The following is a 24,830-nucleotide window of genomic DNA, read 5'->3' on the forward strand; positions in this document are numbered from 1 at the left end:
TCACACCTTGGTCAGTCATAAAAGACCAGAGAGGCCTTAGAGAGGGGCAAAGAACAAGAAACATGGTCTAGCAGGACTAGAAATCCAGTTTTCTAATGCTCAGCTAAGCCCTGGTCCCTCAGGAAGTTCTGACAGGTCAGTGTAGCTGAAGTACAGCCTGCTGGCAATGCATATGGAAGTACATTTTCCCTCACTTATTGCTTCTCTCAGGAAGCATAGTTGTGCTCCAGACAGATATTGGAAACAAGTATCTTTTTAAACAAAGCTGATGTGAAACTGCAGTACAGTTTCTCTGCACTAGACTAAGATGTCTAGACCTTTCAGGCTGTTGAACTGCTTGCAGTTTGCACCTTAGTCTAGTTGAACCCTTCAGAAAGACAAATTTGTTCTTTTAGATGCATATGTGTGAATGTTAATCATGAAACAAAGGCTTCCTTGTAAAATGTGATATATTGTCCTATGAAGCAGAGAACAACATTTTCAGCCCAAGGAACAAAATGACTCAGTGTTTTATTTATTTTAATGGATTACTTTTTGCATGTGCATTGCATTAGGTGATGCCCTGAGTCTACCAGCAGCCTGTAATTGCCATGCTTACCCTACACCTGCCTTTTTCTGCAATCTTCCCATCATTTACAGGGGAGTTGGAGTCTTCATACTTCATGACACTCACTGCTAGGTGATGCACCTATGAGGCAGCTGTTATGTGGATGCGCTGTAGCTGCCATGCAGAAATGATGCAGATGTGCACGCAGGGTTGCATCCCAAGAGCTCTCTACTGCAGAGTTTACTGATCCCATTGAGCAACGTAACTAGACCAATGTATCATTTTATCCCACTGAGATGTTGTAGAATAGTTTCAATGTGTATAGTTTTATACCTGACTTTGCTGCTCAAGTTTTCTGCAGAAAATACAAAGACTTTCTTTCATACAGAAGACTTAATATTCACTCTGTCAGCTATAGTGACCATTTAGTGAATTAATTCATTCCTTTATTCATTCATTGAGTTAATGACTGATTATCTTTGCTGGATATTTAATACCAGTGCCACATGAATCATTACACAAATAGCAATGCAGGGACTTAAAACGACGTAACAGAATAGCTCAGGAAGACTGCCTTTAAAGTAAAACAGTAAATGAGAACTCACAGTGCATTCAGTGCTGCCTTGGCATGAAAGCAAGGGTTCCATGTTCTTCACAGCTTCTCACGACACGCTGCCAAAAAGTCACTTGCAGCCTTCTTTTCCTGAGGAGTGGGAGCAAGACAGCCCACAAAAGAGAGCAAGATAGAGACATTACTAAAGCACTGTCCAATTCCAGCTCAATTGTCCTAGTCACCCAACTCTTCTGTAATAAGATGATGTACTTGTGTGTGTGACACGTTATTGCTCATTTGTCTGTTCTTCAATTAGCTTAACGCAGATCAGTTCCTGCAACGGGTATCCTTTTTCTTGGACTAGCATGACTGAGAAGCACAAGCAACATGGTGGACATTAGAGCCTACCATCATGTTATTGCAAGTACTAAAAGTAAAAATCATCTCTTGACCAGGTTCAGATTAAAGTTAAGCATTAATTAACAAGACTGAAGTAATTGTTAACAGGCTTTGCTAAAATGCCTGAAATGGGGTCTGCCAATGTCTCTTCAGTGATATTGAAGTGCAGGGTTTCTTTTCGTAATTAAGCAGTTACAGCACAGTGCAGCTCCTGCAGATTAATGGCAAGGTGGGAAAGCTGATAACCTTTCTACCTGGGGCCATTAACCCCAGCAGCTCTTCGCCATCTCTTACTGGAGTTACTATGTAAGAAACTTCATTTTAAACATTAAAAGCCTATTTTCTTTCTTACACAGAAATATGCAAAAGCACAAATTCCCTTTTGAATTTCAAAGCTTCTCATTTGCACGTGCCCATATTGCCCACTAGATACTCTTCAGAGCACCAGATTGGTCCAGAGATTTCCCTGACTTCTCCTGATCGTATTTGAATTAGTGAATTATTTGAATACTGATCGTATTTGAATTATGCTATGTATCAGTTTATGGCTGACTGCATGGGTACTGCTTAAACAGGGATGCTAATAGGGTACCTTCCGTTGTCATCTCCCCGCAGATCACCTCGGCAGATGCTCCTCAGGGCTTGCAGTGCACCGTCTCCAGGCACCATGGCATCTGCTTCTCCAGCCCGCCTTGCACATGGCTCCAGGATAGAAGAGCCCCAGTGCTGGCTGATGACTATCAACCCCTCCTTTGCCTGCAAAGCGCCAATTGCACATTTGGGGAGCTGAAAGCAGGCTGTGGGGAGGCTACACAAGCCCAGAAGCTCCTCCAGTGACTGGACTTTCTCCCTGCTCAGGGCTTTGGCCTTGGTTTGTTTTTCTTCCAGAGCTACAGACACCATCCTCCAAGGCTGTCTGCCTTCCCCACCCTCCCAGAATGAAAAGACCTCCATCTGTGCGTGGGCAGAGCACTGGAGAGCAAGGCAGGGAGGCAGGCACCAAAAAGAGCACTGCCAGGTCGGTTGCCAGCCTCCAAGAGTCTCCAGAGCTAAGTCTTCACCATGTAAATGTCTCTCCAGGTGCATTCACTGGTGCCATAGGCAGTTCAGGCCCTGCCCATGTCTTTTGGATGCTCCTTCCCACAGGTAACCTCAAGCTGTGGAGGTACCTGGGGCACAGAGCACCCAAAGAGGGGCAGAAGGACCTGGCTTTCTCTCTGGGGCAGCAGCAGCTCATGCCTTTCAGTCACTGCTGCACGGGAGAGGACAGAGGCAATGGAGCCAGGCCATCCATAGCTGCCCACTTTCCCCCCCTCTCCCAGGAAGAGACTTTCATCACAGACCGGCTCTGGGCAGAGCAGCGGAGAGCAGGAAGAAGGGCTAGCATTGAAAAGAGATGAGAGCTGAGGGCCTGCCGATGCCGTCTGTTGTGGCACCTGGCATGGGCCAAGCCCCTCCATTTGATCAAGTGCTCTGCCAAAGTGCACCAAAGAAGCGTTCAGGAGCATGGCACGGCCACATCCCCCACCGTGTCCCGCTGGACCACGCCGTGCTCAGGAGAGAGCAGGGCGTGGCCTCCGGCGGGAACAGGCGAGCCCTTCTCAGGGAACAGCCCCGGCGGGCTCCTGGCCAGGCGCGGCAGGGAGTCAAGAGACACGAAATGTCTGGGTGCCACTGGCGGTCCCGGGCGGGGAGACCGCCTTGGAGCCGTGCCGAATGGCAGCGGCCGCGCTGGGGCTTGTGCCGGCCCCGAGAGCCCCCGGGGAAAGGCCCGGACAGGCCTTGAGGTCTGGCTCAAGCCAGGCCCCGGCCGCAGCGGCCGAGGGTGGGGTGGCGGGACGGTGCCGGCACTGCTGCCCCCTGCCGGCCGGCCTGGGCGCTGCACGCCTGCGGCTGGCGGGCCCCGCCTGAGGCACTGGGCAGGGCGGCCATCTTCTTTCCTGTCCCGAAACGGCCCTGGCAGCAGCTCCCGGCCATGAGCCCCCAGACCAAGATGAGGTTTGACAGAGGAAAGGCTCCACCTTCTTCCCAAAACCTGCTCTGATGGTTCGCGGCAGGCAGAGACGCTGGGGCTGTTTGGCGCCCTGTGTCCCCATCACCCTGCAGACTCTGACTCGGGGAGGCTGGGCCCCATCCAGCCCCAGCCCGGCCCAAGGGGCATTTTTGAACACAAAAACCCTTCTGGAGAAGTGACAGTATCCTGTGGTGTCTCTACGGGGGGTGTGTGTTGCAGCCACCTTTGGCAAATGGACACCCAGGGCTTGGGGCTGGAGGCAGCCATACGCTGTGGTTCCCCTCCGGGTAGGACAAGATGCCTGAGAGCGAGCCAAGTGCTGCATGTGATGCCCTGTGGGAGGAAGCAGGGCAGCCCAGGGGGCTGGCCAGTGGTGCTGGGGTGTGGGGGGAGCCTGTGGGACTTTGTCCTGTAGCCGCCAAGGGACACACGAGGTGTTATCAAATGGACCTTCTTCCTGCATGTGCCTGGAGACGTCAGCCACGGCCAGAGCAACTTGACGGGGCCCTGGGAAGACATGGTGGAGGCCTCGGTGACTGGCGTGGAACACTGATGCTGAGCACAAGACAAGCGAAGGGGGGATGGAGTTGACAGTGGTGTTGCAGTCATGCCGGACATGTGTGTGAGCGCTGTGGGCAAAGATGTCCTGTTTGTGACATCCCCAAGCGATGGACAGTGACATCACCAAGCGATGGGTTCTAATGTCACCAAGGGATGGACTGCAACATCTCCGAGTGATGGACTGTGACATCCCCGAGCAATGGATTGTGACCACGCATACCTCGCTGCTTATATCTGGGCGCCGAGTCTCACCCAGCCGGCTCATGCCTGCACTCCAGCTGAGCGAGTACGCGAGGTTGGAGTGTTGAGCGAGGCTGGTGCTGGTGCTGAGGTCGTGCTCAGGGAGTTCTTCACTGCAACTCTCAGTGCTCGACTCCAGAGCCATTGAAGGATTTTCCCTGGCCCTGCCTGGTTCAGGCAGCCGGGGCACCTACGAGGTGCGCTTGCAGCAGCAGAGGTGAGCTGTGCAGGGAAACCTCACACTGGGGAGCTGGGAGGGTTTCCTTCTTGAGGGCCCTGGACATTTCTTCCACCACTCCCCAGACCAGCGCATGACTGTGGCCTCTCTTTCTTTTCCAGCGTGACACCCACTGCTGCAGCGCCAGTGAGAGGGAGCAGCTCAACATCCCCAGCTCCCCCCAGCCCACCGCAGGACGTGGAGAGCATGGCCACGGAGCTGGAGAACCGCTGTCCAATATGCCTGGACAGCTGGGAGGACGCCAGCTACGTACTGCCATGCCTCCACCAATTCTGCTATCCATGCATCATGCGGTGGGCTGACAGCAAGCCCGAGTGCCCCCTCTGCAAGAGGAGGGTGAGATCCATCTTGCACTCGGTGCGGGCAGACGACGACTTTGAGGAGCGTGTCATTCCACCACCTGCAGTACCATCAGTTGTCGTCCGCCTCACAGGAGAAGCTCCCAGACACCCAGCCACCCACAGCCTCCATCACCCTGCAGCACCCCAGCCACCAGCCACGGGGCTGCTGCCCAGGGCTCCAGTGGGCGGCTTTTATGCCTGCGTTTGGGCATCCATCTTCCGTGTCTACCCCGCTGTCCTCCATCCCCTGCTGCCCTGGCTGCATCAGGAGCTGGGGCAGCTCTTCGAGGATGCCCAGGAAGCAGCAGCAATGCAGAGCCTCATCATATCCAGCCTGCACTACTTCGGCCTGGATGAGGAGGCTCTGATCCAGCTGCTGCGGGCCTCCCTGGGCAGGCGCACGAGGAGCTTCGTCCACCAGCTCATTGACACCATCGTGCGTCGGTGCAGCGGGGAGGCCCGACACCGGATGGGCCTTGAGGACACCCGTGCTGCTGAGGGGCGGGAGGGCAGCCCCGAGGCTGCTCCCGGCCCCGCTGCCTCCCAAGGCGGGTCTCCTGCCCCCAGTGCAGCCCTTCGAGGGGGTCCCGGCAGCCCTTGCAGTGTCCCCGTTCCCACCCACAGGGAGCGAGAAGAGCCACAGGAGGACCCAGAGGAGGCTGCGCCCAGGCCCTCCACTTCCAGACAGGGCAGTCAACGCTCCTGTGGGGGGACCCGTCGAGCCCCGAAGAGGAGGGCTGGCAGCCCTGAGAACCCCTCCCAGCCCCGCAAGAAGCCACCCCACCATCAGTGACACTGGGAGGGTGCCTCGGGGGGCTGGCCAAACCACAGCTGGGCCAAACCACAGCTGGGCTGGCAGCTGGGGCTCAGGATGGTCCCCAAGAGATCCCGGACCCCTAAATCTAATTATTATGAAATAAAAGAAAATAAAGGCATGAAAACAGCAGAAAAAGTCTCAGTATTACTAACAATGCAGGTGGAGTTGCTGTCCCCACCCGTGCTGCTTTCTCCCCCTTTTCCTGGTCCTACACCCACTGTTTCCTCACGTGTCCACTGGGCCCTACTACCTCCTCCACCCAGAAGCCTTGCAAACTCGGTACAGAGCCTGCAGTCTGGTACTGGCAACGGCAGTGCCATGTTCCTGGGCTACGGGACTCAAGGGATGGGCTGCACCCACTGTGGGCCCTGTTAGTCCGCAGGGCAGAGGAACAGGGGCAGGAGATGGGAGGAGGCTCAGGTCCACGGAGGAGCAGAGGCACAAGCCTCTCTGCTTCAGTTCCCCTGGCGAAAGGTGGCAATGCCTTGCACCTGCCATTTCCTCAGAGGTGCTCTGGTTTAAGCGGAGCTCTTGTTCTGTGGAAACACAGAACACAGATCAAACCCCAGTGTGATCTGGGCGTGTTACAAGTGCTGCAGGGAGGTCTCTGTGGAGCCCCGGCGTGGATGCTCTTTGCAGTGCACAGAGAGCGAGCATTGTGGTTCAGGGACATAGCAAGGCTTTCCTAACGCATGTCAGCCCATAGAAATTGCAGTGCCATCAGGCCACTTTGTCTTTTCATCTCCGCAGTCTTTCCAAATGTGCGGGTGGGCTTTTCTGGGAAGAAGAAATCCGTAGTTTGTTCTTGTCTTTGGTTTTCAAAACCGAGGCCTGTAGCCATAAATGACATGTTGGGGGGCTTGTTGTGACCTGGCAGCGGAAAGCTGTACAGTTCACAGCCAGCAAGGAGACCAGTAGGCTCTCAGTAGTAGTCTAGGTCTAATTATTAGACAGTACCAGAAAATAAAGGATTGAAGACAACAGAAAAAAGTCCTCAGCTTTGTTAACAATATTAAAGGGGGGGATGATAATGTTGACGGTTTCTGCTTGCCCACATTAGGATCTCCTTGGCATCATTGGTATGATTTGCTAACATGCACTCAGTTCTTGCCCTTTTCTCTTTGATCTGTTACTCCACATTAGCTCTGAATATACAGCATGTTTCTTCTGGAGACGCCAGGTACTATTTCCATGTTCCCTTTGCTCCCCCTGAAAGCATGTTTTCCCCAGCTCCAGGCTTGTATCTCTGCTGCTGTTTCTAGCTTTGGGGTTGAGAACACTGCAAAAATCATGGAATCATAGAATGGGTTGGGTTGGAAGGGACCTTAAAAGGTCATCTAGGCCAATGCCCCTGCAATGAGCAGGGACATTTTCAACTAGATCAGGTTGCTCAGAGCCCCCTCCAACCTGACTTGGAACGTTTCCAGGGATGGGGCATCTACCACCTCTCTGGGCAACCTGTGCCAGTGCCTCACCACCCTCATCGTAAAAAAAATTTTTCCTTATATCTAGTGTGAATCTACCTCTTTCAGTTTAAAACCATTGCCCCTTGTCCTATTGCTGCAGGCTCTACTCAAAAGTCTGTCCCCATCTTTCCTATAGGCCCCCTTTAAGTACTGGAAGGCTGCTGTAAGGTCTCCTCAGAGCCTTCTCTTCTCCAGGCTGAACAACCCCAGCTCTCTCAGCCTGTCCTCGTAGGAGAGGTGCTCCAACCCTCGGATCATTTTTGTGGCCCTCCCCTGGATCCGCTCCAACAGCTCCATGTCCTTCCTGTGCTGAGGGCTCCAGAGCTGGATGCAGCACTGCAGGTGGGGTCTCACCAGAGCAGAGTACAGGGGCAGAATCACCTCCCTCGACCTGCTGGCCACACTGCTTTTGATGCAGCCCAGGGTACGGTTGGCCTTCTGGGCTGCAAGCACACATTGCTGACTCATGTCCAGCTTTTCATCCACCAGTACCCCCAAGTCCTTCTTGGCAGGGCTGCTGTCAATCCCTTTATCCCCCAGCCTGTATTGATACCGGGGTTGCCCCAACCCAGGTGCAGGACCTTGCACTTGGCTTTGTTAAACATCACGAGGTTCACATGGGCCCACTTCTCGAGCTTGTCCAGGTCCCTCTGGATGACATCCCATCCTTCTGGCCTGTCAACTGCACCACTCAGCTTGTTGTTGTCTGCAAATTTGCTGAGGATGCCCTCAATTCCACTGTCTATGTCACTGATTAAGATATTAAACAGCGCTGGTCCCAACACAGACTCCTGAGGGACACCACTCATCACTGATCTCCATCTGGACATTGAGCCGTTGACCGCTACCCTCTGGATGCGACCATCCAGCCAATTCCTCATCCACCAAACAGTGCACCCATCAAATCCGTATCTCTCCAATTTAGAGAGAAGGATGTTGTGGGGGACCGTGTCAAAGGCTTTACAGAAGTCCAGATAGATGACATCCCACAGATGTCATCTACCTTCCCTTGCTCACTGATGTAGTCACTCCATCATAGAAGGCCAGTAGGTTGGTCAGGCAGGACCTGCCCGTGGTGAAGCCATGTTGGCTCTCTTGAATCACCTCCCTGTTCTCCATAAACCTTAGCATAGCTTCTAGGAGGATCTGTTCCATGATCTTCCCAGGCACAGAGGGGAGGCTGACAGGTTGGTAGTTCCCAGGGTCCTCCTTTCTACCCTCTGTAAAAATGGGTGCAATGTTTCCCTTTTTCCAGTCACCAGGGACTTCCTCTGACTGCGATGACTTTTCAAATATCATGGAGAGTGGCTTGGCAGCTACATCAGCCAATTCCCTCAGGATTCTGGGATGCATCTCGTCAGGTCCCATAGACTTATATATGTTCAGGTTCCTTGGGGGGTCTCAAACCTGATCTTCTCTTACAATGGGAGGGACTTTGCTTCCCCAGTCCCTGCCTTGAGATCCCACCCACTCTAGAGGTGTGGGAAGAAAGATTGCCAGTGAAGACTGAGGCAAAAAGGTTGTTGAGTACCTCAGCCTTCTCCTCGTCTCTGGTTACCAGTTTGCCAGTCGTATTCATCAGTGGAGGTACGCTTTCTTTGACCTTCCTTTTCTGGATGAGGTACCTGTAGAAGCCCTTCTTATTATTCTTTGCATCCCTTGCCAAGTTCAGCTCCAGCTGCACCTTGGCTTTCCTGACCCCATCCCTACACAACCGGGCAGCGTCCCTATACTCTTCCCAGGTTACCTGTCCCTGCTTCCACTGCCTGTGCAGTTCCTTCTTGCCCTTTAGTTTGACCAGCAGGTCGCGACTCAGCCATGGCAGTCTCTTGCCTTCCTTTCCTGATTTCTTATGCCTGTGTATCGAGAGCTCTTGTGCTCTATGGAAGGTGCCCTTAAAGACCTGCCAGCTCTGTTCTGCTCCCTTGTCCCTGGGGGCAGTTTCATAGGAGTCCTATTGACTAACTCCTTCAAGAGCTGGAATTTTGCTTTCCTAAAATTCAGGGTCCTGACTTTACTCTTTGCCTGGCCCATATCCCTCAGGACTGTGAACTCCCAGGCTGCCTCCAATCTTGATGTCACGGATTAGCTCACTTGCGTTGGTTACCACCAGGCCCAGTATCGCATGCCTTCAGGTAGGGCTGCCTGTTACCTGGCTTAAGAAGTTATCCTCAATTCACTCCAGTAGTCGCCATGGTACTTTTCTGGCAGATGTTGGGGTGGTTGAAGTCCCCCAGCAGGATGAGAGCCTACGAGCGTGATGCCTCCTGTAGCTGGAGTAAGAAGGCTTTGGCAATGGGCTCCCCTTGATCAGGCGGCCTGTAGTAGACACCAACCACATGGTTCCCTTTGTTGCCTCTGTCTCTGATTCTTACCCGTAAGCTTTCAAACTGCTCATGGCTATTCTTCAGAGACAGCTTTTCAGGCTCTGTTCATTTCTTGACATAGAGTCAGTGCTTTTGACACTTGACAAAGACCAGTGCTTTTACAGATCCTTTGAAATGACTCTGTAGACAGGTACTAGTGGCACGCTTTAGGGATTAATACAAGAACCAAGGCTATTTAGCATCTTTACCCACCGGAGGGATGGGATGGCATGCACCCTCAGCAAGTTTGAGGATCCATACACACCTGTGTGGAGATTTCCAGCCAGCATTTACTGTTAGCTGTAAGTGCTCCCAAAGCAGGGAAGAAACGAAAAAAAAAAGTTTGTGTGAGGGTAGAAGCTTGTTTGAACTACAAGAGCTGAAGCAACCAACCTCACACTTCTCACACAAACCAAGAACCCAAATTCAGTGCCCCAGACAATTTTTCAATACTTGTAAAATCAAAGTGTGAGGCTTGTTAGAATGTGTTTGTGAGCAACACATGTTGTGACAGTGACCTTAGTGCCATCCAGTGGCTGCTGGATCTAGGAAAAGAGGAAAACTGCACAAAGTCCAAAGGGCTAATCAAGAATGAGTTCAGATTTCTGGCCAGTCTTACCCAAAGTCTCACCTTCACTGCCTAGGGATATTTCCATCTGGTGAGCCACCGAAATGCAGCCACCACAGAGCTTTACCAGCCATTATGGCTGTTGCCAGAATAAAACTGTGAGGAAGGCAGGAGAAATAGTTTATCTGGTTGCAAATTAAGAATTTAGTAAAATACAATTACTCAAAGTAATCAGACAAAATAAATTGCTCAGGAATTATGTTTGCCTGACAATTCTAAGGTTAGCGAAGTGTTCACCTTGAGACTGCTTGTTCACAGGAGAGCCACAGCACAACAAGCGCTCTTATCTGCCCTGCAGTGCAGGGGAGCAATGCTGGCAACTTCCCCGCCTCCTGTATCTTGGTGTGGGCTGCTCAGGGAGGTTACCCAAAACCACACTGTGACAGCTGTACCAACAGGAGCTTGCTGGCACTCTTCATTTAGCATTCCCCACCAGGATGTCCACTTCAGCACTTCAAACAGACAGGACACAAACAGAAGAGAGCTGGTAACATCTTGCAACATGCACCTCTGAAAAGACTGTATTAAAGCTGCAGGTACACTGTGTGGTAGCATATACAGATATTACATATCTGTATATGGCTTACTGACTTTTCTGGTCTAGAAGGCTGCATTAATAATGCTTCTTTTTAAAGAGTATGCTTTAGCTGTGGTTTCAGTTATGACATTTCAAGTTATTTAACATGACCTTTTGGGTCAAAAGAGAGTGAACTGTGGCTAAAATTGCATTTAACCTTGCTTTGCTATGGTTTCCTTAGCAGGTAGTGTCAAAACTAGTGGCAAAACCTCTTAAATTACATGCATGTAATGCACCGTTCCAGGCCAAATCCTGTATGGCCTATTTTCTTGTGGGCTCTAGGACTAGTTGTCTTAGGAAGCAGTCATTTATTGCACCTAGAGATGTTCTCTCTGCATTTCATTCTTGAAAAGTCATTGACCCAGTAGTAGGAGTCCCCCTATTACTACCTGTCCAAACTTTGCAGCTTCACTAACCCTACTTACCACTTCTTGATCACTCTCTCCTTCCTGATTAAGGAGGACAGTGGTACAACCTGAAAAATACATTTTTATTGTTGGTCTGTGATTTCCACCCACATGTCCTGTGATGATTTTCTTTTCCGTAATGCTTTTATGCTGTTGTGGTTTTCAGAATCTTTCACCCAGAGTGCTGTTCTGCCCCCTGAACATGTTATTGCATCATTCCTATGAAACTGGTAGCCAAGTAACATTGAATCCCATTGATCCTCCATATCCCAGCTCTCTGAGATGCCCATTGTATCAGGGTTGTCCTTGAAGGCAACCACTTCAGCCCCCCTAACTCATTTTTCAGGCTTCATGCATGGATGTGCCAGCACCTGTAAGTTTTGCCCTTACCCCATCACTTAATTTTGCATGTGCCAGTCAACTGACATCAGCAGGCTAATTTGCTTTCCTTATTGATTGCAATTGCTCATTTCATTTCCCTTCTGGTATTTCCCGAGGTGTATTGAACCCTAGCTGTATCCACTTTTTAGATCACATCAGTCTGAACTGGGTGCTCTTCTGCACCTCTGCTTCACGTATCTAAGTCCTTCCTCACTACATCTCATTTGGGCACTACGACTCTGGATTTCTACATATCCCCAGCTTCACGTGTGGAAATGGCAGTATTTCAAGGAATGAAAGGTCTTGATCCTCACCCACCTGCCTGACAGCCAAAACTTGGCCTCTTACATTTACCTGTATCAATGCTATGAAGATGGACCAAAATAACAAGCTCTGAGCCTGTAGCCTCACATCTAGGTGTTGCATGATGCCTACTGCCTTTGTGCCCAGCACCAGGTTGTAATATAATTTTATGGTCTAATAATAGAATCTCCTGACAGCACCAGCTACTTCTTGCTGTCCTTTACACTCTCTGCTGCCTCCAAAGTGCACTGTGATCCCAGCTGTAGGATGGGTCTCATCTAGGAAATTTGAACAGTCCAAGGAGGGCATAATTTGCAGACGACTGCCACAAGAGAAAGATGTTTCACTTACAAGGCACCAAGGGATTTGGCCTTGCCTTTCTGGAAGGGCTCAGATCAAAATCATTCTCTTTTCCTGGAAATAACGTGAGCTAGCAGCATGCTACAGGTTCTCAGCCTTGTAAAAAGAAATGCTGAGGAGCAATGTAGCCACACCATCTGGCAAACACAGGCTGTAGCAGATTGAGCAAGAAAAGAGACGGATCTCTCTGTAATTAAGTCTGAATGCATTGTGCTAAACACACTCTCTACTATGCATCCTGAAGGAGAAGATGCTGCCGTACAAGACAGCTGGGGGGAAGGGAGTCTAGGTTCAGTCTCTGTTCACCCACCATTTCCCTCTGTGCTCTTGGCCTTATGATAACTGCAAGACTTCAAAGGAAGATGATGCTGACTTTTGTTAAGGAAAATGAAGCCCCTGAATAATTGTGGGGGTTCAGTTCTTAAATGTTGCATTTTTCTTCCTGCCTGCACAGTGGGTATGAGAGTGCCTTCTCCAACTCCTTTTTTTATCCCAGTTAGTCTGCACGTTCTTTAAGGCTTGGTTTCTTTTTCTTTCTCTGTGTGTGTATATACATATATATATATAAAAGTGCAAAGCAATAATCTCTCAACAGCGGTCTTACAGCCCAGCCACAGGGCAGGTAAAAGTGTGGGCACTGTAGTTTTGAAGCACCCAAGACAACTTCAACATATACACCAGTTCTGAGGGGAAGGAGAAGGGAGCACAAGTGAAGCTTGAAGTCAGCTTCACTTGTACATATAAACTCTGGGATCCTATCTTTGCTCAGAGTGCCTGGTAGAGCACAGTAATCATTATTTATAGGTTAACAGTTGGACTTGATGATCTTAAAGGTCTTTTCCAACCTAAATGATTCTATGATTCTGTTGGCCTAGAAAGTATAAAGATGCCTCCAAAGTACAGGCTATTCAGCCTCAGGAGTTTGCTATTACATGTGTTATCTCAAAAATCTAGGTGTCACAAGGATGGAGGGTTTTATCATTATCATTATAGCTATTTTAATATGGTGTATTGGCTTTGCGTGGCAAGGTGTCCCGCTGGACCTGTTGTTTGTGAACAGAGAGGGACTTGTGGGTGATGTTGGAGGCCATCTTAGGCACAGCAATCATGCAATGATAGAGTTTTTGATTCTTGGAGAAGTAAGGAGGGTGCTTAGCAGAACTGCTTCCGGAGGGCAGCCTTTGAACAGTTCAGGAGCCTGGCTAACAGAGTCCCTTGGGAGGCAGTCCTGAAGGGCAAAAGATACCAGGAAGGCTGGGCATTCTTCAAGATCTTAAAGGTGCAGGAGTAGGCGATCCCCATGTGCCAAAGGATGAGCCAGTGGGGAAGAAGACCGGCCTGGCTGAAGAGAGAACTTTGGCTGGAACTCAGGGAAAAGAGGAGAGTCTACGACCTCTGGAAGAAGGGGCAGGCAACTCAGGAGGACTACAAGGATGACGTGAGGTTGTGAAGAGGGAAAATTAGAAGAGCCAAAGCCCAACTAGAACTTAATCTGGCTACTGCCGTAAAAGACAATAAAAATGTTTCTATAAATAGATTAACAACAAAAGGAGGGCTAAGGACAATCTCCATCCTTTATTGGATGCGGGTGGAAACATAGTGACAAAGGATGAGGAAAAGGCTGAGGTACTTAATGCCTTCTTTGCCTCAGTCTTTAATAGTAAGACCAGTTGTTCTTGGGGTACCCAGTCCCCTGAGATGCAAGACAGGGATGGGGAGCAGAATGAAGCCCCATAACCCAAGGGGCAATGGTTAGTGACCTGCTACACCACTTAGACACACACAAGTCTATGGGGCTGGATGGGATCCACCCAAGGGTACTGAGGGAGCTGGCAGAAGTGCTCACCAAGCCACTTTCAATCCTTTATCAGCAGTCCTGGCTAACCGGGGAGGTCCCAGTTGACGGGAGGTTAGCAAATGTGAAGCCCATCTTCAAGAAGGGCTGAAAGGAGGATCTGGGGAGCTACAGGCCTGTCAGTCTGAACTCAGTGCTGGGGAAGGTTATGGAGCAGATCATCTTGCGTGCCATCATGTGGCACATACAGGACAACCAGGTGATCAGGCCCAGTCAGCATGGATTTAGGAAAGGCAGGTCCTGCTTGACTAACCTGATCTCATTCTACGACCAGGTGACCTGCTTAGTGGATGAGGAGAAGGCTGTGGATGTTGTCTATCTAGACTTCAGTAAAGCCTTTGACACCATTTCCCACAGCATTCTCCTGGAGAAACTGGCTGCTCATGGCTTGGACGGGTGTATTCTTCGCTGGGTAAAGAACTGGCTGGATGGCCGGGCCCAAAGAGTGGTGGTGAATGGAGTTAAATCCAGTTGGTGGCCAGTCACAAGTGGTGTTCCCCAGAGCTCTGTGTTGGGGCCAGTCCTGTTTAACATCTTTATCAATGATCTGGACAAGCGGATCGAGTGCACCCTCAGTAAGTTTGCAGATGACACCAGGTTGGGCGGGAGTGTTGATCTGCTTGAGGGTAGGAAGGCTCTGCAGAGGGACCTGGACAGGCTGGATCGATGGGCCGAGGCCAACTGTATGAGACTGAACAAGGCCAAGTGCCAGGTCCTGCACTTGGGCCACAGCAACCCCATGCAACACTACAGGCTTGGGGAAGAGTGGCTGGAAAGCTGCCCAGCAGAGAAGGACCTGGGGCTGTTGGTCAACAGCTGGCTGAATATGAGCCAGCAGTGTGCCCAGGCGGCCACGAAGGCCAATGGCATCCTGGCTTGTATCAGAAACAGTGTGGCCAGCAGGACTAGGGAAGTGATCGTGCCCCTGTACTCGGCACTGGTGAGGCCGCACCTCAAATACTGTGTTCAGTTTTGGGCCCCTCACTACAAGAGAGACATTGAGGTGCTGGAGCGTGTCCAGAGAAGGGCAACGAAGCTGGTGAAGGGTCTGGAGCACAAGTCTGATGAGGAGCGGCTGAGGGAACTGGGGTTGTTTAGCCTGGAGCAAAGGAGGCTGAGGAGAGACCTTATCGCTCTCTACAGCTACCTGGAAGGAGGTTGTAGAGAGGTGGGGGTCGGTCTCTTCTCCCAAGTAACAAGCGATAGGACAAGAGGAAACGGCCTCAGGTTGCAGCAGGGCAGGTTTAGATTGGATATTAGGAAAAATGTCTTTACTGAAAGTGTTAAGCATTGGAACAGGCTGCCCAGGGAAGTGGTTGAGTCGCCATCCCTGGAGGTATTTAAAAGACATATACATGTGGTGCTTAGGGACATGGTTTAGTCATGGACTTGGCAGTGCTGGGTTAATGGTTGGACTCAATGATCTTAAGGGTCTTTTCCAACCTAAATGATTCTATGATTCTATGATTCCATTTAATCACCATTTTCTCCTTGGAACATCACCCAGTAGGCAACACGCTTTCTGTCTTAACAGGTGCATTCCCTCCTGTTTCATCAGGGTTCTCCTGTTTATAGTTTCTAGAAGGTCCTTATGGATTTTCACAAGTTTTGATTCATTTGTTCAACAGATTTGTTCTGTTGCAAAGTGTATGAGCTTTCATGTGCTAATCCATTTTTGTCGTGTTCCTTTTATGGTCTTTCTTCATTATAGGTGGAAGAGGGAGAGTGGTAACACTCAGGGTAGTAACCAGGGATTTCAGAAGATGAGCTTTCAAATGCCTGTCCTGTTCTTCAAGATGTGGCATCCCAAAAATCTTAGCTCAGTTCCTCTTTGTAACTCCTATCTGGTAATATTTAGCTGCTTCAGAGCAGTATTGCAATAGCTGCAACAGCAATCACTTGGAACGGTTGCAGTGGTATTTACTGGTACAGTAGGCAATATACTGTACCTTGTGCCATGATGACAGTACATCAGTCCCTTTACATACCACAGTTTTACACGGGTCCCTTTACATACCACAGTTTAACAGTAGCAGTAAAATAGGTAAAGATCTGTACTAAGTTCAGCTAATTATTATTTTGCATATACACCACTAGAGGATCATTAGGTAAGTTTACCATAAGAAAAGAAAACAAGATTAAATGTATTATTTATCCCAGCTTTACCGCAATTAGAAAATTCTGTCCTTTGTCCTCTAGCATTTTTCCCTATATATAAATACAAGATCTCTATTACCTACATATGAAATACCTTATCAGAAGGCATAGTCTGCAGTTTGCTGGCACCCTAAGGGTAACAACAATAAGAAAGCAGTGCTCTCTGGAAAGCACTAGAACTTTGATCTTCCCATTAATCAAGAAATATGACACTGTTTCTATGATCAAACTGCAGATTTTTGCCAACTTGCCCACAATCTGTGTTGAGGACTACTGCCTTAACACGTTCATTAACCTGTTTACCTCATGAAATACCCCCTAAAATTATTTAAGTTGGAATTTACATTGCTTTATATACAAGTTTTTATGGATGCAGCCTATGCCAACTGCCTCATGAGGTGGGGGAGTTTATACACGTTCTGAGTAAGACAAATAGCATCACTTAATCAAGTTATTTGATATTTTGAGTAAAGAAGCCTCCACATTTGTAGTGTAAGGCCAGGACCTCAAAGGTTCTCATTTAGGGCTCTGAATCAGATTTTAATAGAGCAGAGGAGTTTAAGAATCTAGGGTGGTAGTTATGGCTGTGTATAAGAAAGTAACCTACTCTTAGAGGTCTTCAAATCGTTGTCATCAATCAAACGATGAATCTTTTTCATGTAAATCCCTGAGGAGAAGTGACTTACACCCTTCTTCCCCCAACATTTTCCTTTTAGAGCATCTCATGACATGTTAAGACCACCTCTCCCCTTTCCAGGGGTCACAATAATCTAGTGGGTGTTGTCTGCTTGTGCCATTGGGGAAAAATAAACTGGACTGGTCTCCATACTACCCTCGCAACACAGCAACAGAGGAGGTAATCTTAATTTATAGCTAAAGTAAAATTAACATCACTTTATGCTAGCACACAGGGTGGTAGAAACAGCTAGGGGTCAGAAAGTGTGAAACGCCTTTGTCTCGTCCCACTGGCTGGGTTGCGAGATGGGCGAATCTTTGTTGGTTCCCTGGGGATTTGTGTACCGACAAAGGCGATCTCTGCTCGGCAGAGCCGCGGGCTGGCAGAGTCACGGCAATGACTCAGAGGAACAGTCTGGCCAGCAACTTTATTAACTGGAGAATTTGACAAACGGACAAACTGAACGAACTAGCAAGCTCAGCTAACAAACAGAGGCAATTTGGCAATGGAGCTATTTTCTGGGCAACCCGTCACAATTCATCCAAAACTCATATACCCGGATACATATATAGTGGAAGAGCAGAGGAAGAGAGAAGTGAGAAAAGGAAAAGAGAAGAGAGGAGGATGAAGAAAAGGAAAGATGTCACCACCCTTGGATCCCACGATGACAATGACAGACGTGGCAGTCCTCCGGTGGTGGGCGCGCACCGTTCCCGGGGGCGGTGTGCGTGCGTGTTTGCCTTTTTATACTCCAGTCCTGCCTCAGGTCACGCCCCGTGAGGACTTACGTTGTTCTGGTCCTCGAAAGCTGGCAGGCGCTGGGGGAGGGGGTGGTCGTGAGGAGTTTCATGCCCAGATCCAGGTGGTCGCAGGCCCGTTCCTCAATAAAGCCTGTGTGACTTCTGGCCGCATACAGTGCCTGCGCATCCTCCACCGCGCTCTTCTGGTCCTGCGCTAGCCGACTCGCCGCACCTGATCTCGCTGCAATGTTTGAGACAGTACCTCTGCCGGTGCCTCACAAGAGAATTCCTCTTTTAGCCTCTCCTCCCATGAGCTCTCCCCATCCCATGCTAGCCGACTTGTCAATGTGCCTCATCTCTCCACAATGTTTGTGGCATTAACTCTTTCTGTCCCTCACAACCTTGTCCAACGGTTCCTGCTGTGCAGTCAACAGTCTCACACTGATGGAGGTGTAGCTCACTCACACTGATGGAGGTGTAGCTCATTCACCCTATTGGATTTTCCAGTTCACACACACAACCCATCTAAAAACCAGGTACTGTTATTTACCTGTCTTTGCAGGACGTACAACGGTACTAGAGGTCTAAATGACCTTTGAGGGATTGGTTAGTTGCCCAATACCTATGGCTCGCCATGCATTGAACAGCTGTGTTAGGTCTTGTCATCCTTTGAATATGAAGCAACACAGATGAAATACTGCTCCATGGCAATAAGCAGAATTCCCACTTGCAAGTTTGATACTTAAAAAAACCTCTGACCCTCAAGTCAAGCTGATGAGGATCCTTTTTTTCTTTTTAGACACTAACATGCATTTGCACTTTTAGAGCCAGACATACCAAAGCTGATCAATCTTCCACCACCACAGTCACCTCAACATCTCTCTGCCTTAGAAAACTTCATCTGATACGCTTTTGTCTAAACAGTGAGACTTGCTACACTGAACAGTATGAAATGTAATAATTTCTGATGTAATTTAGACTATACCATCTAACTGTGCCATAGAAATCGGTCTGAAGGATGCAAAAATCAAGCATATCACAGACTGTATGGCAATAGTTCTATATATAAAGGGGCTGATCTAAACTGCCAGTGAACACTCTGCAGAGGTTCAGTTCTAATTGATAACCCTCAAGTTAAGATGCTTGTAACAGGATCTCAACAAAAGATTATTTATATACTGAAAAAACACCAAGGCAGTCTAGCTTTCAACATTTAAGAAAACACTACAAAGAACTGAAGTGCTTCAGAGTCTATATCCAATAAAGCTTTCAGTCCAACTGTGACTGACGTGAGCTGCCTGAGCTTTTCTGAACAGGTCTAACATAAACTCAAATTAACTGATTTCCTGCCCCTCACCAAGAATTTTGGAACAGTTGAAAATGCAGTGGCTGTCAAATTTCTTGTCCATAAAATTCATTCTTGCTGCAGGTACAATTCCCCCTGAAATGAAGTTTGTAAGTTTTCAGTTACTGCAAGCCATTGCAAGTTTCAGTTGCTATTACCTTGATATGTTGCTTATTATACAAAGGGTTGTTTTTCAGGAGCATAGCATAATTCATGCTGAGGAGCTAACAGGTAGCAGCAGCAGCAAATAGCTAAGCACTTGCCTTTGCAGTATTATATCATGTTTGCGGGTCAGTGTGTTGTAGTAGTCACTTTAGCGTTAGTATCAAGGCTCGCTGAAGTCTTAGGCCCCAAGAACTTTCACCTAGATCACCGACTGTGCACTGAACTTTTACTTGGCTACATGAAGCAAGGCCCCCGAAACCAGAGCAAACCAGAAAGATAAGGAGGCTTCAACCTTAGCAGAAGCTGCAGTCGTAGAGATAAGAGAAGAATCGGGCCGCCTAGAGACAATGAAAGGGCCCAATGAAGAATGGGAAGACCCCAGACCCCAATACTACTCTTGGTCCGAACTGTCTCCTGAGGGGAGGGGAATTTAGATTGTAAGGGTATAATTGCCCAGGGATTTCTTTGTTCTGGGTCCCTCTCCGGAGGCACCCAGCTCAAGCTGTTTTCACTGCTGTACCAATCAATAAATTTGTCTGGTGTACATCGTTATCAGAGACTCTGCTTTGGGAAACCTCGGGTCGAGCCAGAGGGGAGAGGAAGCGCCCGAGAGGGAGTGTGTGTGTGAGCAAGGAGTTGAAAAGGGGCACCCGTCAGCTCCGTGGAGCTGCCACTGCAAAGGGACTCCGGTCTGAGAAGTTGAAGTCTTGGGTGGTGTGTGTGCAACTCCCTGAACGGTGTGTGAGTGCTCGGGCAGCGGCTTCTCCTTTAACAAGCGTAACAGGCTGCTCTGAACAAAAATCGCACACTACACAAAGATCATGTAAGACTTTGCAAAGCAAAGGCTTTCATTCCCACCCAGTCAGGAATACTGCCGTACCACTGCCCAACTGCACCATCGCTCAACAAGCCCTTAGTGCCTTGCTGACCTGTCTGAAGACACTGAGTGGTCATTCTCACTGAGAGTAACAACAAAAAGACACATTCATGATAGCTTCCTCCTACATTTAAGTGCTTCCCAGTGTATCACCAAAAACACGTTTCAGATGCACTCCTGAGCCCTGGGAATACATGGATGTGTAGTATGTGCAAAGTGCATTTTAACAGCTTCACCACCACTTACTTCTACACTCCCTCAGGACCAGCTGAAAGCAGAGCAAGTATGGTGTATTTATCACATGTAAACAGAACAGCAGGGCAAGACTTCTTTTTGTTTAGAAACAGCCCAAGTAGAGACACTGAAACATCCAAAAGCATTAACTATACTTCATTTAAAAATGTAAGGAAGTGCAGTCAGGTGCACTCCAATTTCATGGCTGAAAATGTCTTCAGTGATTTACCCAAGTTGATACGTTAACTGCTGATGCTTCAGTACCAAAGCTCCCTTCTGGACTTGGGAGTTTCTTTTTGCCCAAGAAGCAGTGACCCACTGACTAATCAATACTTCTGCAGGCCTTTGAGCACCACAGAGCAGTGAAAAATGGCTAAGACTGGGAATCCCTCTAACTATTCCCTCCCAGAGCAGTACGTAGAGCCATTATTCAAGTTGCTATCTTTGAGATAAATCCTGACTCTCCACATTAGGCCACAATGAAACTCAGAGGCAAGCAGGGCAAGTCCACAGTGCCAATATGCCACTTCTCTTGCAGGTAACACATACAAGCCTCTTTTTAAGTTCAGCATGGAGACAATGGTCCTTTTCAAGGCAGAGGTGCTATCAAATGAAAAGTCAATTAAAGGATTGTTTTTAATGAATCGTTTCAATGCATACCACCAAGAAACTGTGTGTGTAAATATATGTATTTTCAGGAATGCCACATTTCACTGAAGTAAAACATGTATAAAAGGTGACAGTTGCCGGATAAGACCATTTATTTTAACAAATAGATGAGTCTTTATGATGAACTGGAGGCTGCAACAGCTGCTCTCTTGGGCTTCGGTGTGGTTCCCTCACGGAATCCATTCCTACAAATAGAAATATGGTTACCGCTTTTTGAAAGAATGATTCCTACTCCTGGTTATCTTCTGACAAGTGATGGTTTAGATCAAGTTCACTAACTTTTTTCAGCTTATCTCAGTAATGCACTGAAATCACTATGGAGTTCAGACGATCAGACATTTTTAGTAAGAAACATCTTATTAACAAGTGTTTGGAATAAGCAGTACGGTTTTTGCTCTCTTCTGCTGAAGTGAATTTGAATTCTTTAAACAGGAAGATTTCAGTAACTGAGTGAACACGGCAAGACTGCATCAGACACAGCACACCTTACTTTATGTTCCTACTAAGCAACTCAGCAGATTTCATGTTTGTGAAGTGCAAGTCTATTTCTCACAGAAATCCTCTATGCCTCCAACCAGAGATTGACAGGCATGACAACAGAAGAGTCAGCCCCAAACTCACTTTTGGGTATGACATTTCTACTTCAGCAACACTCAGTGGAAAGCAGGCTACAGCTGACACTGCAAGGTATTTTCTGGCTGTTGCTGGGAAAGACTGCGCTCACCAAAACAGATGAATGGATCCCCCAACTACACCCAGGTCTGGGACTTAAGAGACTCCTACTCTTCACTGTTAAATCCAATCTACCTTTTTACAACAAGACTCTTGAATTACTTGGTATTTTTCATCCAGCGTTGTTGTGTATTAGGCAAGAAGCTACAGAGCTCCACTTTAGAACACGGAGGTCATACAGAAGAAATTCTTAATGAGTTTAACAGTACAATATCCCCACCATTATCTCATAAGTACAACTCAAAGCTCTGTAACAAGTTTTAGAAACCCGTAACTCAGAATCTGATCTTATAGGTGCTAACTGAACTCCAAATAAGAGAGTGACTACTGAAGTTATTCCAGTCCTGAACTTTTTTTTTTGTGGGCAAAAGGGGACTGGAATGCATTTCAAGACTTGCCTTACAAAAACCCCACACTTCAGTGCAACCAGAAATTTAGGTGACTCACAAATAGTGTCACACAATATTGGCAATACTACACAGAGCATGTCTTTTTAAATGTGGACATTTATTACAATACTGTCTGTGTTCTATACTATCTACACTTAACAGAAACATCAGAGCTTGTTATACACCCTATGTATTAACAGTGAATGCATTTTTTTTTTTATCCTCACAGGAATATGCAGCCAATTATGTAAGGCATCATTTATTTCATGATATTATTTAAGAAGAAAGACCATACCATATTAAGTGTACTAAATAAATAAAAATGTTAACTTGGAATGATGAATTTTATAATTAAGTGATATCTATGCAGGATTTCACACCCACCACACTAGTTTGTAGTAAAATGTTATACCTGAATCGACGGTAGACCTTCTTCAGGTGCCTCATGCGACCAGTACCAGTGGTGTTGCGTCTTTTAGCCTTTGCGCTCCAATTGTCTAAAACATACAAGTTACTGTTTCTCATCTCCACCAAATAATTAAGTTGCACATTGCATTTTTATAGCACAATTATTCAATCTGACAGAAGCAAAAAAAAAAAATTTAAGTAAATTTACTTGTAGTAATACTGCACGTTACCTACAACACAGTTAAATCAGCATTAATTTGAAAAAAGCTCCAAACGCTGCAAGATGACAGTGTTCTTCCTCAGTTGGAAAAAAATCAGACCATTGAAAAAGACAAAGAAACACAGGTTTTTGAACTCAAGTCAGTTAGAAGCTTGTTACTTACACTTTCTCTTACGCTTAGCAGGGTAACCACATTTCCCACAGGTAGATTTCTGCAGATGGTAGGCCTTGGACCCACATCGACGACACAAGGTGTGTGTCTTATTTCGTCGCTTACCAAATGACGATGTACCCTTCGTCTGAAAAGCATTTCAAGACATGCCATATGTTAGAAATATCACTAACACTTGCAAGTCACGTAACTAAAAAAAGAACAAGCTCCCCTAAAAACACGCACAAATCCAGAGTCCAAGAAGCACGTCACAGGAACACTGAACTCCGACACACAAACTCAGTTTCGCCTACAGGTATATTCCACTTTTAGAAACAACTTCCATCCACCTCTCGTCGCCATTTCTAACTCCCCCCCCCCGCCCTGTGCTAAAATAACCACTCGGTGGCTTCGTTTTATCTCCAGCCCCCTTCTCGTCTCCCCCAACTCATCACCGATAAATCGTAAAGTGCTTTTTCCTGAAAAAAGGTTATTTGCTTCAGGCAGATCAGCCGCCCACTCACCACACGCGGCTCTGGCGACCTAACTCCCTCTTCCTACGTTATCCGCAAGGCTGCCTCCGCCACGGGGAGAGCCCCGGCCCGGCAGGCCCGCAGCAAGCATGGAGGGGACCACGGAGGAGACCCCCCGAAGGCGACCCCAGAGGCGCCCGCGCGGCAGCACGGCCCCGCACCCCACCGCGGCCTCCCCGCTCAGGACGAGACACCCCGCGCCCCCACCCGGGGCAGAAACGGCGGCCGCCGCCAGGCCCTCAGGCCCAGGCCCAGGCCCCCGCCCCGCAGCGCCGTCCCGCCGCCGAGCCCGGCCGCATCAGGGTGCGGGGCCGCCCACACGCCCCAGCCGAGGCCGGCAGCCCCGCAGGGCCCGGCGCGGCGGCGGATGGCGGCGGATGGCGGCGGATCCCCCGCGCCCACGCCCCGGCGCTCACCATCTTCCCCGGCCGCCAGCACCAAAGAGGCCGAGCCCCGCCCCGCTTCCGCTGCGGCCCGGCAAGCGCTTCCGGGGGCGCGACGGCGGCGTCCGGCCTGGCTCGGCCGCGCCCCGCGCCGCTGCGGCCTGGCGGTGCCGGGGCTGTGCCCGCGAGTTCCTCCGTGTGGTGGCCCCTTCCCGCCAGGCCCGGCCTGCCGGGACGGACCGGCCGCCGGAAGGCCCCGGTGTCCCGGGTGAGACCCTCGGGGTCCCGGGCCCTGAAAGCTCGGTTGTCCCCGGTGACCGCACCCCAAAACTGGTGCGCGGGGTGCCGCAGTGTGTCCTAGGCCGCGGTCCGACTGGTCGGGGAAATAACGGCTGAGGGGCATCGGTGTGTAAATATGACTCTGCCTGGTAAAGAAAATCTTCAGTGCACCTAAGCTGCCGTACTGGCACATCATTTTTAACTCTGATTGCTGCTTCTCTGCGGTAGTGCCAGTGCTGCTCTTGAGAGGCACCTGCGGCTCCGCTTTGGGCTGCGGAGTCGAGTCCTGGCCCTTCAGTGAAAATTATTTTAATGAGTGAAATTCAGGGACGGAGCACTTTTGGCTGTAACACATACTTTCAAAGTGAGCTACCTTAAAAAACAGGCAGCCCCTGCTCTGCTCTCTGCTTGTCTGTGTGTCCCCCCAGACCCCCCACCACGTGGCAGTCTGCCTGCAGTCGAAAGCATCACAATGGACATCATTGACCCCAAATTGGTTTTTATTCAGATGCACCATTTAAATTCTGACATGCCAGCCTACCACACATCTTCAGTAGATGCACGATCTGTACGCAGTTTTATCTTAGAAGAGTTAATCTGGGGGAAATAACATGTACACAGAAAAACTGAAGAAATTTGTGTTTATCTTATCACCAGTTCAACACCTTGTCGTCTCAAAGTCAGAAATTGATGATAAAGCCAGTTTATTTATCGTTGATTGTAGAATTGTATAACCTTGTCTTAGAGCTCTTGATAAAAGTATGTATTTATCTGGCAGGTTAGATCTCACTCCTTCTGCTTCTGGTTTACTGACTAAAA

General features: G+C 48.7%; 1 protein-coding gene and 1 non-coding gene across 2 annotated transcripts; both read right to left on the minus strand.

The window, feature by feature from the left end:
* Positions 1-20,864: 20,864 nt before the first annotated feature.
* Positions 20,865-23,883, minus strand: RPL37 (ribosomal protein L37). The gene is made up of 4 exons (XM_075527389.1): positions 23,766-23,883; positions 22,829-22,964; positions 22,450-22,534; positions 20,865-21,101 (listed from the first exon to the last, which is right to left on the minus strand). Exons 1-4 carry the CDS (start codon positions 23,766-23,768, stop codon positions 21,032-21,034), a joined length of 294 nt encoding a protein of 97 aa, XP_075383504.1. The 5' UTR covers positions 23,769-23,883; the 3' UTR covers positions 20,865-21,031.
* On the minus strand, positions 21,203-21,285 carry LOC142402857 (small nucleolar RNA SNORD72). The gene has a single exon (XR_012773497.1). It is a non-coding gene; the product is annotated as a small nucleolar RNA SNORD72 (small nucleolar RNA).
* Positions 23,884-24,830: the final 947 nt, after the last annotated feature.

This window comes from Mycteria americana, chromosome Z, assembly GCF_035582795.1.
Source record: "Mycteria americana isolate JAX WOST 10 ecotype Jacksonville Zoo and Gardens chromosome Z, USCA_MyAme_1.0, whole genome shotgun sequence".
NCBI classification, from domain to species: Eukaryota; Metazoa; Chordata; class Aves; order Ciconiiformes; family Ciconiidae; genus Mycteria; species Mycteria americana.